Source organism: Athene noctua, chromosome 6 (assembly GCF_965140245.1).
Source record: "Athene noctua chromosome 6, bAthNoc1.hap1.1, whole genome shotgun sequence".
Lineage (NCBI taxonomy): Eukaryota > Metazoa > Chordata > Aves > Strigiformes > Strigidae > Athene > Athene noctua.
The window spans coordinates 26,957,683-26,971,187 of record NC_134042.1 but is presented as its reverse complement, the minus strand read 5'-3'; the positions used below and the strand labels follow the sequence as shown (position 1 = coordinate 26,971,187).

Sequence of the window (13,505 nt, the reverse complement as noted above, 5' to 3'; positions counted from 1 at the left end):
CAATGGCTTTGTTGGGTTTGCATATCTCATTCCCCATCCTTGTCAGGGAGGCACAGGCTCCTGCAGCCCCACGGCTGTCAGGCCCCAAGCGCAGGCTCCTGTGGAGGTGCAGTCCCCTGGGGATGCCATGAGTCTCCTTTTCCCCTGGGGTGACCCAACACCTCCAGGGAGGAGGAATCCACTTGCACCCCAAGTGATCCTGCTCTGAGGTTGCTTACTCTAGCTTTGAGCACTGCCCATGCTCTCGGCTGCTTTGTTTATTGTGTTGATAATTTTCTCGTGTCAGGTTTAGGCACAAGCATTCTTTCCACTGCTGCATGAGAAAGTAATTAGGTAAGGACGGAAAGGACATTCCTCCTCCTCAGAACAAAGAAATGAGCCATGGCTGTTATCGGGCACTGCTCGTGGCATCCAGGGCTGTGCAAGCTCATGCCCAAGCAGTGCCTCTGCCCCAGCGGAGTGGGCAGGCGGGCAAACTGGTGGCATCTGAGGAAGTGCCAAAGCACCTGCTGGTATTTCCTCTGACGCTGCTGCCCTGTAAGCCATCTGCCAGCACCAAGGTCAAAGCCCAAACCCTCCTGCTGCACTCGTTCACCTGCCAAGTTATGTCCCCTCTCCCCCACTTGGAGGACCCCAGCTGGAGGGGATGTGCTGGGGTCTTGCTGTGTTCCAGACCCAGTGTGCTTTTGGGGGATTAATCCCCCATGCTTCTGCTCCTTTCCCAGCTGCACCTCAGAGGGCAGGCAACAGTGCTCCCATCCCAAGGAAAGAATGGCTGTGGTTTGAGAGTCTAAATTTCAAGGGCAGTGGGAAGAAGGGAGCTGGAGCCACTGGTTTCAAATGGGAGAGGCTTTAGCAGTGCAACTGCTGGAGGTCAAAGAGGAGGTACTGGGGGAGCTAGACCTCTCTGCCACAAAGCTTTTGGGAAGCAGATGGCTTGGTGAGGGCTAGGAGAGGCGGCACCTGCAGTGGAAGAGGCTGGAGGGAGAGGAGCAACAGTGGGACGGGGTGCTGTAAGAGGCTGGAGGAGCAGCAGGTGTGGCAGGAGACTCCCTGCTCTATTTTGCAGCTACCCCCCACATCAAAAAGGACAAAAGAGATTATCTAAATTCATGGACCGATATGATAATTTGTCTTTTAAACCCAACAGCCGAGCTGCAGCATCTGGCTGAAGGAGCACCTACCCCGCGGGCTGCTGGAAGCCGTAAGGGTACACCCAAAGGATCGCTCTGTGCACACTCAGAGGTCCTCATGTTTTCCCGCAGGCATCCACACGCAGTCCTTGGGGTCAGGACATCGAGTGAGGTGCACCTTTCAACTGCCTGAGCTTGGCATTGATAAGACTGAAAATGTGTTTGTAAGTGTTACTGGCCACAGGACCAACTGCAGGGACACATGTCAGTGAACATCTCTGTCCCGTGAGCAGCTGCAGTGCCCTCCTTTGCCTCCTTGCATGCAGAGATGCAGTGAGAGGGCTTTAGCCACCCACCAAGCTGACAGATGCTGCTGTGGGCCAGAATGAGCCCACCCCAAATATACTGTGTTGCTGGGCTGGGACAGAGCCTGCGCTCCTCTGGGAGGAGTCGCTCTCTGCCCAAGATGGCCAAAGGCGGCTGAGAGAACCAGGAAAGTGGCACAGGACACGGCCAAGCTGATGCGTGTGGCTGAAATGGGATTTCTGCCCTCTCTTCTCCCTCCTCCTACCCTTCCCTCAGTCTTTCTGAGTGCATACACAGCAGGCATTTCAAGTCATCCCTCGACCTCCAGGTGCCCATGCAGAGACAGATGGGGGGAAGGATGGCCATCTACTCTAAGTTGGTGGGATGTGTTTCCTGAAAGATCTCTTTTAGCTGAAGGCCCTGGAACTTTTAGGTAGCTACTTTTCTAGCCGGGACCTATACAAGGAAGGGTATGAAGTCCTGAGCTGGGTCTGAGGGGATCTGGGAGCTCTGAAGCCAGGGTGGGATGGCAAGTAAGGCTTTCCCGGCTGCCGTGCCTTTCTCTGAGGAGATGCGATCAAGAGCAGCAAGAGGGCTAGCGACGCAGACGCAGCTCCTAAGTCCCCAGACGTCGGGGGCCGGCGGTGTATGGCTCTGGCGTCCGTGTCTCCTGCTCCGTGCACCCCACGCCCGGGGCTGCTCCGCCTTCCCCGAGCGCTTCCAGCTGCGGCGGGAGCGGGCGGCTCGCTGCGGGCCAGGCGGCGGGGAGGGCTCCGGGGGCTGCGCGCCGGCTGCCGGGCAGGCGGGTCTCCTCGGCCAGGCAGGGGTTAAGGCTTCTCTGTTGTAGTTTGTTTCCCTCTGCCAAAGTGGGTGTTACTGGAATGTCTCCTCTCCTAAGGAGGGGGGCCGAGCCGTGTCCTCTGGAGAGGGGGGATGTCAGCATCAAAAAGACACAAAAGGGGGAGGTTTCCAAAAATAAAACCCTCCATCCCCTCCAGGCTCTGCCAGTGCCAGAGGCAGGCGCGAAGGTGCTCGGAGCTGCCTGCGGAGCGCGGGAGCTCGCTGGCAGCTCGGCGAGCGGGGCCGGCCGCCTTCCTCCTTCTCCTCTTCCTCCTCCTGCGGGGCCGCTCGGCAGCCCGTGCCCCTGCCTCAGCCCTGCTGTCTGCGCCTCCGGTGGGCGGCAGGTCCCGGCGGAGCCCCGGAGCGGGATGAGGCGGTGAGCGGAGAGCCGGCGGTCCCCGCTGCCCCGCGCCGGCCGGAGGATGCCAGCCGGGCGCTGAGCGCCCCGCGCCGCCCGCCAGCCCCCGCCGCCGGCGGACACCATGCGGGGCGCCGCCGCCAGCCTCCTCCCGCTCACCTTGGCCATCCTCCTGGGCTTCCCCCACTGCCGGCCGGACCCCGCGGCCAGGCTGGAGCCGGGGAGCGGGGGGGCGGCGCGGCCGCGGGGCCGGGGGGCTGCCCCGGGGGCGGTGGGCACGGCGCGCAGCCTGTCCCCGGCGCCCAGAGCCCCCCCGCCGGCACGGCCCCTCCCCGCCGCCCTCCACGTGGACCGCGGGCCCGCGGCCGCCGCGGGGAGCCCGAGCGGGGGCGACGGCCGGAGGCAGCGTCCCGACCGCGCGCTGCCCGCGCCCCGGGGCCAGGCGGGCGACGCCGGGCTCGGTCCCGTCCCGGCGCCGAGGAACCGGCCGGACCCCGCCCGCCAGCGGCAGGGCAGCGGGCTGAATGCCCGGGTCGTGCCGCGGGCGAAGGAGCCGAGCGGCAGAGGGAGGATGGCGGGGTAAGTGCTGCGCCGGGGCGGGGCGGGGTGGGGGCGGCCCTGCTGGGGGCGCGGAGCGTGAGCCCCCGTGGTCCCGACGCCAGGGAGCCCGGGACGGAGGGGCCGCGTCCCGTCCTGAGCCCCGCGCTGCATCCCGGTGCATCGCCCCCCCCCCGTCCCCGCGGACGCGGCGGGACGGGGGCGGTGTGCGGCGGGCTGGGCCGTGCTGCCCCGCGGCAGGCCCTGGCACCGGGCCCCGGCGCGGAGCGGGAGCCCGACCGGTGTTCGCTCTCGTGCCGCGTGTCTGTCCCGCACGTGTGGCGGCCGATCGCGCTGCCCTGGCCCGCACGATCCCTCGGCGTGAGCGTGCGTGTGCGTGTCCATCGGCACGCACGTGTCTGGGCGTCCCTCTGCACGCGTGAGTGTGAGTGAGGCGGCGGTGGGACGCCGGCTTGCCGGCTGCCGGTGGTTTGGGGGCGCGCTGGCTGCGGTGCCCTTGTGCCGGCACGGCGGGGCTTGGGCAGGTCAGACAGCTGCGCGGGGCGGCAGGCGGCCGCCCTTACTCTGCCGCTCTCCGGCGGGCGCTGCCTGCGGCCGTCGCGGAAAACCTGCAAGGGGGCGGGGGGGGCTGCCGGGGAGCGGCTTGGCCATGGTGTGTGGGTGGCGGGAGAGGCTGGAGGGGCTTGCTTGGCTCCGCAGGATGCAGCCTGGCTGCTGCCGTTCTTGCTGCAGGTACCTCTTGGCTCTTTCCTCCCGTAACGGGCCCCTGAGCGCTCCGCGGCAGCTTCCCATGGCTTCAGCAGGCTCAGCCGGGGGAGGCTTCCTATGACTTGCCTGGCAGGGCCGCTTCCAGCTCCACTCTCTGGCTACAGCCCTGTGGATGTGGAGGGGAGATCATATGGCAAGGCCAGCTGCTCCGCTGCGAGCGGGACGGCTGGCGCAGCGCTGACATACCCTTCGGCCCTGGGCCCCCTCCTCTGTGTTTCCCTCTCTGCTCCCCTGTGGCTAATGCCTCTTGAGATGAGCTCCTCTGCCAGCTGGGAAGGGCTGCTGAAGCCACCATGCAGGCAGTTTGACTGACCCATGTGGCAGCATGCGTCCACACTCCATGTGAGCCCTGCCAGGGGGACACTGAGGGCAGGCTCTGGGCTTACTGCCCTCTGACATGGGCAGAAATGTCCTCTGCTAACATCGGATGGGGAACTGCGTTAGAGTACAAAAGACAGCTCAGTCTCTGAGGTTTCTCTCTCCCATACTCACCTCCTTGCAAAATTTCAAGACAGAGATGTTCCCTGTGCCACTCTGTGTACTTGTCTTGAACAAATCCACAGAAGCACCAAACTTGCTCTTCAATTATGTTTGATATGTAAAGTGTTTATCACTAACAGCTAATCAATGGCAAGTAGGTCCTGAGCAGATGTTGGCTTACCCAGTGCATTAGCCTTGGCTTGTCAGCCACCCAGATCTGGCAAGAGCCTTGGGAAGATCCAGTCCTGCTCAGTCAAGTTTGGGCTTTTTTGGGCTCAGAAGGGCTTTACCCTTTCTGCAGTCGGAGTGTTGTCAGCATTGCTTTGGGATCACATGGCGGTTCAGTTGGATTTGAGTCATCTGAGATGTATCCCATTTCTTTTCAATGACTACCCTGAATAGCCTCCACCAGGTTTTCTGGCTGCAGCTGCCTCCAGTGATGACAGCCGTCCCACACTGTATTAGGAGCAGGCGGCCAGCCCCAGGGTTCACGTGGTGTTCAGCAGAGTGCTGAACCTCTGCAAGTAGCTTGCTTTGATCCCTTAATCAAAGGTGCAAATGGGGATGGTTAGTCCAGCACTTACATGCTGTTGACCTGTTACCAGCTAGATTTGACTTCCTGGGGTATCGGAGAGTGCTGTTGTCTCCAAGCTTAGAGGAAGGAAGAGCTGTGCCTTGGTGCTGTGTTCCCCACGCAGGCTGTGCTGAGCTCTCTGCCTCCGCTCTGCCCTGGAAGATGAGGGCTGGGGATACAGGGCTTGCTCCGATCCCCAAGAACTTGAACTCTGGCAAGTACATGTAATGGCTTCTCATCAGTAGCTTTCCATCTCTTCTGGAGTCCAAATCGGCACTTTTTAAACTTCTCTATGACCTACTGTCTTTGGAGCTTATGAGAAAGCCTAGCTGAAATAAATGTCCGTGAGTAACCACATGGCGTTACTCCTCGTGGAAAGCTAGCTGCTGCTGCCTCCAACCATTCAGTGAGACGCCATCCTTCCACCTCATCCATCTTCTTACGCCCCTTGCTGCACTGGACACATTTCCATCCAGGAAACTCAGGGCCCCAAAAAAACTTCATTTCATGATGTTTCATTTTTTTGCCAGGTGGGATATTTTCTGTTCTATTTACACTGAATTTGTACTACTTTCTAGTATAACAACCTTCATTTTCCCTTACTCAGGTAGCTTTGCAGGCTGCACTAAACCCTCTTTCTATTTCTTTATACAGTTACTTTGGCTTAAAATTGCAACTCCTGCGTGGGTTGCCTTTACAGGTTCCCCAGTCACAATTCTCTGCTTGTATCTCCAGGGGCCCACATGGTCCTGTGGCTGAAAAACCCGTTTATTAGCACTATATCCTTTTCTGGATAATTATTTTCTCACTTTGATAGCGGCATACCCAAAATTGAGTTTCTTTTCTGGGGACTGTTTGGATGTGTCTGCCGCTCTGCTCATGTCACACCTTGTTGCAGGTGAGACCTGCTCACACCCTTCCATGAGTGCATCCAACCACAAGTCTTGCAAGACCTGGGTTTTAGTGTTTTCTCCAGGAGGCTCATTGTGAGGTGGCTTTTGACACCACAGCAAATACAGCAGAAAATGACTGTCTTCTAACACTGAGTGAGGAAAACTATCCCTCCCTGAAAGCATCTCTGCTTTGCTGTGCTCTGCTTAAACTGCCTGTTCCCCCATCCCCCTCTGACTGGAAAGATTTTCCCCCAGGTGTTGTGGGGTCGGGAGCTCCCAAGCCCTGACGCATGCCAGCTATGGCTGTACTCATGTGCAGGAGGCATCCCTCATTTGGGCTGGTCACTCCTGCTAGGAAGACACTGTAGGCATCTCCCTCCACCTCTGTGTCCCCTGGGATGTGACCCACCTTGTTCCCCTGTCCCGTGGCTGTGAGGGTGGGTCCCAGTGATGATCCTCAGGTGATGTACACAAAACCAGAGGAAGGTGGGTAATGGGGGACTAGTCTGGGGAAGCCTCTACTTCTGGTACCTTCCTGGACAATTTTCAGGGGCATGTGCGGCTCCCTGGGTGACAGGTGGGGAGTTCCACGCTCTCTCCTTCTCCCTCACACTTTATTTTTGTGCATTCTGCACCCCAGTTCCTGTTTAATTGCTGCTGTAGACACATCTGTGGCTATATAGTCATGCTTGACACAGACTTCGTGGGATATAGGTTCTCACTGCAGTGTATATATAGGACTGCTCAGGAGCGGAGGCAGTTAATGCTGATGTGGACTTGGCAGAGGATTTTCAGTGGTTCATAGATGCCAGCAGCCTTTTGCTAATGTTCTTCATTGGGTCTGACTGCAAATATTTCATATGCAGTTGGATGAAGTTCACTGTCCTGCAGTAGAAAGGCAGACCTGATGATCTAATGGTCCCCCCGGCCTTCTGTGAGGATGCTGTAAATGACCTGAATGGAGTCCGCATATCTGGCAGCACAAGAGTACTGCATGAAGTTGAAAGATGATGCATAGTTGCTGTTAAATAAATGGTGAAAAAATGCTTCTACTGAATTCCTCAGAAACAGTCTGTGATCATCACAGAGGCTGTGCACATGCTAAAACTATGTGAAGCCACGATCATATTACTGTTTTCTTGTTTTTCTTCCCCCTAGTGCTTGTTATAGTTGCTTGGCTCTGGTTTCAGATAACACCACAAGATCTTGCAGGCTTTTCTCATCCTGGGTACCACTTTGCACAGTGAGGCCTGATCCTGATGGTGGCCTCTGGCTGCTGCAGCAAAGCAGGTGATAAAGGACTGGCTTGTGGCAGCTCCTTTGCCTAAGTTGCAGGTTATGCTGGTGCATCCAGTCAGTGCTCTGAATGGTGCTTCTGGATGTACGGAGGCTTCATGGCACTGACTTCAGCTCTGTGAGGGGTGTCAGGGAGATGTCTGTCCCAGAAAAGGAGCAGGCCGGTGAGTAGTGCCTGCCACCTCCTGTGCACCAAGCTCTTATAACCCGCTGGGGACTATACCTGGGCCCAGATGGTGTGAGCTAGCTGCAGAGTGAAGAGCAGGCTTGGTTTGCAGTTGCTTACTGCTGCCTGTGCTGTTTGGAGACCTCAGGGAGTACCTGACACTTGAGGCAGGGGCTGAGATGTGGATCTAGTGCCTCACCCTGCGTTTTGCCAGAAAGGCAAACCTCAGAGTCCATGTCTGCACTAGTGAGCTATGCCTTAGGGCTTTCTCTGGCACTGTGGCTGCTCAGCTGTCTGAGCTATGCAACACTTTCTCTCCAAAAAGGGGAAACTGGCTATTGGAAGTGGTCTCTGTCAGCTCCAGCCTGAGATGGGCTGGGAACTATTTTGGAAAGTGCTAAGTGGCCCATGAGCCAGAAACAGAGGTTTCATGCCTTCAAGAGTGATGTCGTCTGCTCAGGCTTGGGCCCCTGTCTGTTGTTGACTCATACCTTTCTTCCTACAACCTCTGGCTCACTGTTGGCATTGAGAACAGCTAGCAGCATGCTCCCTCCAGCATGTGTGTCAGAGATGTAGATAGAACTTGAACTTTAATCCCATGAAGAACTAATAATATGATTCAAGGACAAAACAGCTTCTCTGGAGAAGGTAGTTATCTTGCCTACAAGAAACAACCTCTGATTATGTCAGTAAGTTGTGATGGGAAAGGGCAAGGGCTTTGCTCTTTGAACAGACCAGCTGAATATGGCTTGCACGGTGTGTTTCATCTGTGCAGACTGAAGAACAGGAGCTGTGACAGTCTAAGCAAAGATGCTTATGCTGCTGCTTGGAGTGAAGTCCCTCAGCAGCCCTTAATTACCTAAAGACCTGCCCCAGCTCAGTGGGTTTCTCACTTTACTGATCTGGACATCTTTAAAAAGTTTAAAGCCTTTCATGGGCTCATGTGCAGTAAGTAAAGGAAAGTTTGCTTTCATTGGATATTTTGTGGGGATGTCTTGAAGAAGAGACACATAGATCTCTTTGGGTCGACAGACACAAAGCTGGAAACTGGTGCTGTAGCTCAGCCAGAGCAGATGTGACTGGATGCAGGAATTACTTTGGCTTGTCCTGTTTGCAGGAAGTCACACCAAGGGAATTTCAGTGCTTTCTCCCTACAAAAACCTACCCAGGTTAATAAAATATTGATCCTGAAGGGCTGGATAACACTTTACAAATGATATGACTTCTCAGACCACTTCCCCTTCCCACGTGAAATGATTGTATCTCTACAGGCAGCTTCATTCATGAACACTAGGACAATCCTTGGCACACCTGATAACCACCGTCTTTGTCTCTTCTAAAACGGGAGCCCCACAGCTTGAGCTCTGGCACTTCTGGAGTCTTATCTCACATGTCACATGGATGCAGAAGTCACGAGGATGCTGGTTCAGAGCAGAATCATCTTCTGACCCTGCTGTGTTCATGTTATAGTCAATCCAGAAGACAAATGTGCATGTTTCCATGGTTCCTGTAAATTCTGTCAGCAGCTCTGACTGCCTTGTCCAGCCTTAGAAATAAACAGTACTCCCCATTTCATTTCCAGAGGCTTTCCAGAGCTTTCAGGCTGCCTATTTCTAACTTTTTATCTTTTGATGACTGTGTTCTCCCATCTACCTAGACAGGCAAAAGTCACATATTCCCAAAACCTTCCCTCCATGATGAGTAAATACTCATTGGAGAGCAACCTGCAACTTGTTATTCCTTCTCATTATAGACATGTAAATATGAGATATGACTGGAGCAAGCAGGATTAGCTGCCTGCTTGGGCATTGCAAAGCACCTCTTGGAGGCACAGCACTATCTCCGATAGCTGTATGTTGGCAGTGGTCACTACCTGAAAACACATAGTAAGGGAGAGGTGGGGAAGACATCATTTATGTAAAGGTGGTCAAAAATTTGCTGCAGCAAAGTGCTGGAATTAACAACTATGGAAATTATTTGAGCATCCTGGAATTAGTGTAGCACTGTGCATGTTGGGTAGACACAAATTTTATAGCCCTGGAGAGTCCCCAGCCCCCAGGGTTGCTGCATCAGAGACAGATAACAAGTATGGGACTGGGGTGCTCGCAAAGGGAGAGCAAGCTAGGGAGCAGCCGGTGTGTCTGCTGGCATGCCGTCCCTCTCAGGGTAGGGTTGAGCAATGAACAGCAACAGGCGGCAGCAGTTGGGTGGAGAATGAAGTGTTGTCTTCGGCCGAAGCAGCCTGGGACATTTGCGGAGGCGAGATGCTATGACCAAAGTTGGAATCAGGCCTGATTTACACCCCAATGCCATGAAGTGCAGTGAGATTTTTAATGATCACAGGCTGCTGGCCTCCAATTGCTCTCAGGAGGAAAATGGTTCCTCTGAGCGCTGTGCCAGGAACCCAGCATAATGCCAGTTCAAAAGGGAGATACTCCCTGAGGGATCGCTCACACTGCAGCATTCACATTGTCCTTGGGGGTTTCTTTTCCAAGCACTTAAACAACTCAGCCCTTGTCCCATTGGTTTTGATCTCAGCTGCTGGTCCATCTGGAAGGAAATATCACATGCTGCAGGAAATAATTTTACGGGTGACTCAGAGGTGCTGGCTGCAGAGAGACCTCTGCTTCCCCTTCTCCTAACCATGCTGCTTTGTCTCTCTGCTTAGGCCAAATGTCTGCGGCAGACAGTGCTGCCCAGGATGGACCACGGCTCCTGGCACAAACCGCTGCATCAAACGTGAGTATGACAGTCTCAGCCAGTGCAGGTCTCGCGATGCACCTCTATAATTTAAATACTACCATGACCCCACACACGTCCCCTGCACTGTGCCCCTGCAATGGTCCATGGAGTCCCCAGAGGCAGCGCTGCAGCCTGCCCATGAGTCTACTAGGCTGTGGGTCAGCTCTCCCTGCCTGATGGCAAAGTCTGAGCATGCTGAACAATTATGGCTTTACTTTATTATGGTTATTAGTGTCCATTCCAGGCAGGGTCTTGTTGGGGCAGGGCATTTTAATGGCACATTTATGGGTGAGTTTCAAGCCCTGGGCTCTCATTGTCCTGCTTGGAGCAAAAGACAGGTCTGTGAAAGTCCCAGCAGGTGCTGGGACCAGCAGAGTGGGGCTGTGCTCCCGTGGGTGAGCCTTGCTGATGCTGAGGGGGAAATCGAGGCTGCAAATTATCAGAGTGCTATAAAGGAAAGCAATTAATGGAGTTGGCACAATGGCTAGGATGGGTGGGGCTGGAGCAAGGTGCAGCATGTGGGATGTGTAAAATGGCAGGGGACTGCAGGGCACTCCTGCAGCGCAGAAACTGCCTGGCCAGGGCCCTCCTGCCTCCCCACAGAGGGGTTAATAAGGGCTCTGCTCCTCCAGATGGCCCTGCCACAACCCTGGGGGCTGAGATCATTTTGGACTCCAGGACACAGCACTGGAAGAGAAGATAAGGGGTTTGGGCAGGCACCAGTGTGATGCATGCCAGAGGCAGCTGCACTGTCATCTCCATCCCCAGTAGCTTTGCAACCACAGCTCAGCCCCTGCCACAATCCCTGTCCCTAAACAACAGGGTTACACCACCCAGCCCACCCGTGGGCCTTCCCAGGGAACTGCTGCCCCATGCACCTGCCCGGTCCCAGAGGGGTGAGGGGCTGCCTGCAGTGCCCGGGCAGCTCGGAGGACAGGGAGCACCCAGGCACCAGGCAGGCTTTCTGGATGGGAATGCCTTGCCCAGAGTAGCTGAGAGCATCTGCCTTCACTCGAGTGGCAGCAGCTGCCCAGATGTTTAGCATGGGAAGAGGCTCAGCTTTGTTTGCCGCGGGATCTCACAGTGCTTTGGCCGCGCTGGGATAATTGCATTAGCGATCGCTGTTCGGGAGCAAGGGGCCAAGGGCTGACTCACCTCCCTTCTCCCTCTCCCCCCCACTGACAGAAGCCAAACGGTAGAGACCGTGCTGTGCTGCCAGACAGCGTCTGTAAACAGAGCGCGGGGCCAGCGATGGCAGCATCTTTCTCTCATTAGGGATTTTTGTAGGAGTAGTATATCTGGGCTTGTAGCCACACAGTCTGTCTAGTGATTGCTCAGGTGCCGGGCACCTTGTTTCCAAGGATTCATTAAAAGGACACTGTCAACATGATCGGGCCTGACAGTGTCCCCCCAGTGGGGGATGGTAAATCTCAGGCAGGACGTAGGTGGAGACTTGAAATGTGTAAACATAATTTCTTTCCCAGCTACCTCCCTCACTGGGCTTTTCTGCTGGAGTTCAAGCTGCTGGAGATGTTAGGCTGTTTTTAAAGCTGCCAAGGCAAGCTGGACAGCCCATCCCAGTTAGTTTCTGCACTGTGATGCTGTCTAATGTCTTTGATATGGGGCATATCAAGGAAGTTAGCAGGGTAGAAATGCAGCCAGGAGGAACCTCTTAGCGGGATGAAGCAGGGAAGAAGTTGGCATTCGGATCTTGGGCAGGACCTTGATTTTCATGGATTTGAGCCTGGGTACAGGAGAGAGGACAGGCCAAGTTGTTGCCATAATGTACTTCCTATCACCTACTGAGCATGGTGATTTCTTCCTCCTCCACCCATGCTTTTCCACAGACTTTCCTCTTGCAACATCTCTGCATATGACTGAACTCAAGCCATGGGCAGGTCTCTAGCTTTTTGGTTTGTTCCAGCTTCGAGGACCAAAGTGCAGTGAAGACTTGGAATTTTCAGAGAGTCAATGACTGGAAAGATGAAAAAGAGAAATCTCTTTCTTCGAGACACCAACGTTGCCTGGGAAAGTGGAAGTGAGCTAAGGGGATTTAGGAGAAAGATCTTACCTGCTTGCAATGGGCTTGGTTTCTACCCACACACTACCAGGTCATCACACCAAACTGCATACAGGGCATCCTGTGGGACTCCATAGGTCTTGGAGGGAACATTAGGGATAGTGAGCTAGATCTGAACTTGGGCCTGAGAAGTTCATCCAATCTCCTGCCTGTTTAACTTCATCCTGGGGTGAGTCTCAGGTCTTTACGTCCTGGCTTTACTGGAGAAGAAACCGGTACATTCAAGCTGTCCAGAAGCCCCTTTACACTGCCCATATTTCCGGGGCTGCAAGGGCCGCAGTGTGCACTTGGCGATCACTTAGATGCTGCCTATTAGTTAATCATCCTTCCCCTCTGCTTAAGAGCAAGGGAATTCTCAGCCTCCCAACATTAGTTCATCAAACTCCACTTTCATCAGCATTATTCACTATGGTTCTTTGCTCCTTCCCAAGATAGCAGCCAGGTCTGGGCTAGTAATGCAGTGTGAGCTTTTTTTCTGACATGGATATTTTAAAGTTTAAAAGAAATTTTTAATCAGCATGTTGGGAAGGACTAAATAAATTAATGAACTTTCTAATCTTGGACAGATGGTCTTGTGGTTAAGATACTGGATGAAGGCACAGGAATTTCAGGATGAGTTGCTGGCCGTGCTGAGTCTCACAGTGTGTCTTCAGACAGTCACAGTAGCACCTTGGGCTTTTCCACATCTGCAAAATGGAGATGACATTCACATGCTCTCTCCTTTTGTCTTTCTTCTGTACAGTGACTATAGGGTTTTTTGAGCCCAGACTGTTTTCCATTGAAGTTCTGTTTTCCCTCTCTGTTATTCCTCCCTGCCTGTCAGCCTGCGCAGATCTCTCACTTGTGTTAAATCGTCTATTCCTTCTGGGTGTGCTAACACAGATAAAACTTTTAACTAGAACTTAGATTACATATCTCTCTGCATCAATAAGTAAATTTTTCCAAGAGAACGTGGACTAAATCACCCCAATGGTACAATTCCTTCAGCATCTTCCCAGTTTTCCTGTTGATGCCTAGCTGGATGGACAGGTTCCCCCACATTTAAATGGGACTGAGCTGGAGCTGCTTACAGTGAAGATCTACACCACTCTCGCAGACCTAGAGCACATGCAGAGCAGCAGGAACATAGTAATTGAATGTCAGCTTGCAATGTCACTGCTCAGTCCTGGGCTGGGTGTGCCTGCAAAGCGATGGGAGGCTGGACTTGGTGGCCTTCTCTGACAGTCCTACCTGTCTGGCCTAGGTGCGTGGCCAGAGTCATGTCACAGTTATCCTTGCAGTGTGACCTTGCAGGGAGGCTCTACCTCATGC

General features: G+C 54.5%; 1 protein-coding gene across 4 annotated transcripts in view; it reads left to right on the top strand.

Moving 5' to 3' along the window:
* The first annotated feature begins 2,466 nt into the window (after positions 1 to 2,466).
* LTBP2 (latent transforming growth factor beta binding protein 2) overlaps positions 2,467 to 13,505 on the top strand; it is a 71,432-nt gene continuing 60,393 nt past the window's right edge. For all 4 annotated transcript variants that reach the window (XM_074909959.1, XM_074909956.1, XM_074909955.1 and 1 more), the window contains exons 1-2: positions 2,467 to 3,216; positions 10,041 to 10,111. In XM_074909959.1, the coding sequence (XP_074766060.1) occupies positions 2,762 to 3,216; positions 10,041 to 10,111 (526 nt within the window). In that variant the 5' untranslated portion in view covers positions 2,467 to 2,761. The remainder of the gene's footprint in view (positions 3,217 to 10,040; positions 10,112 to 13,505) is intronic.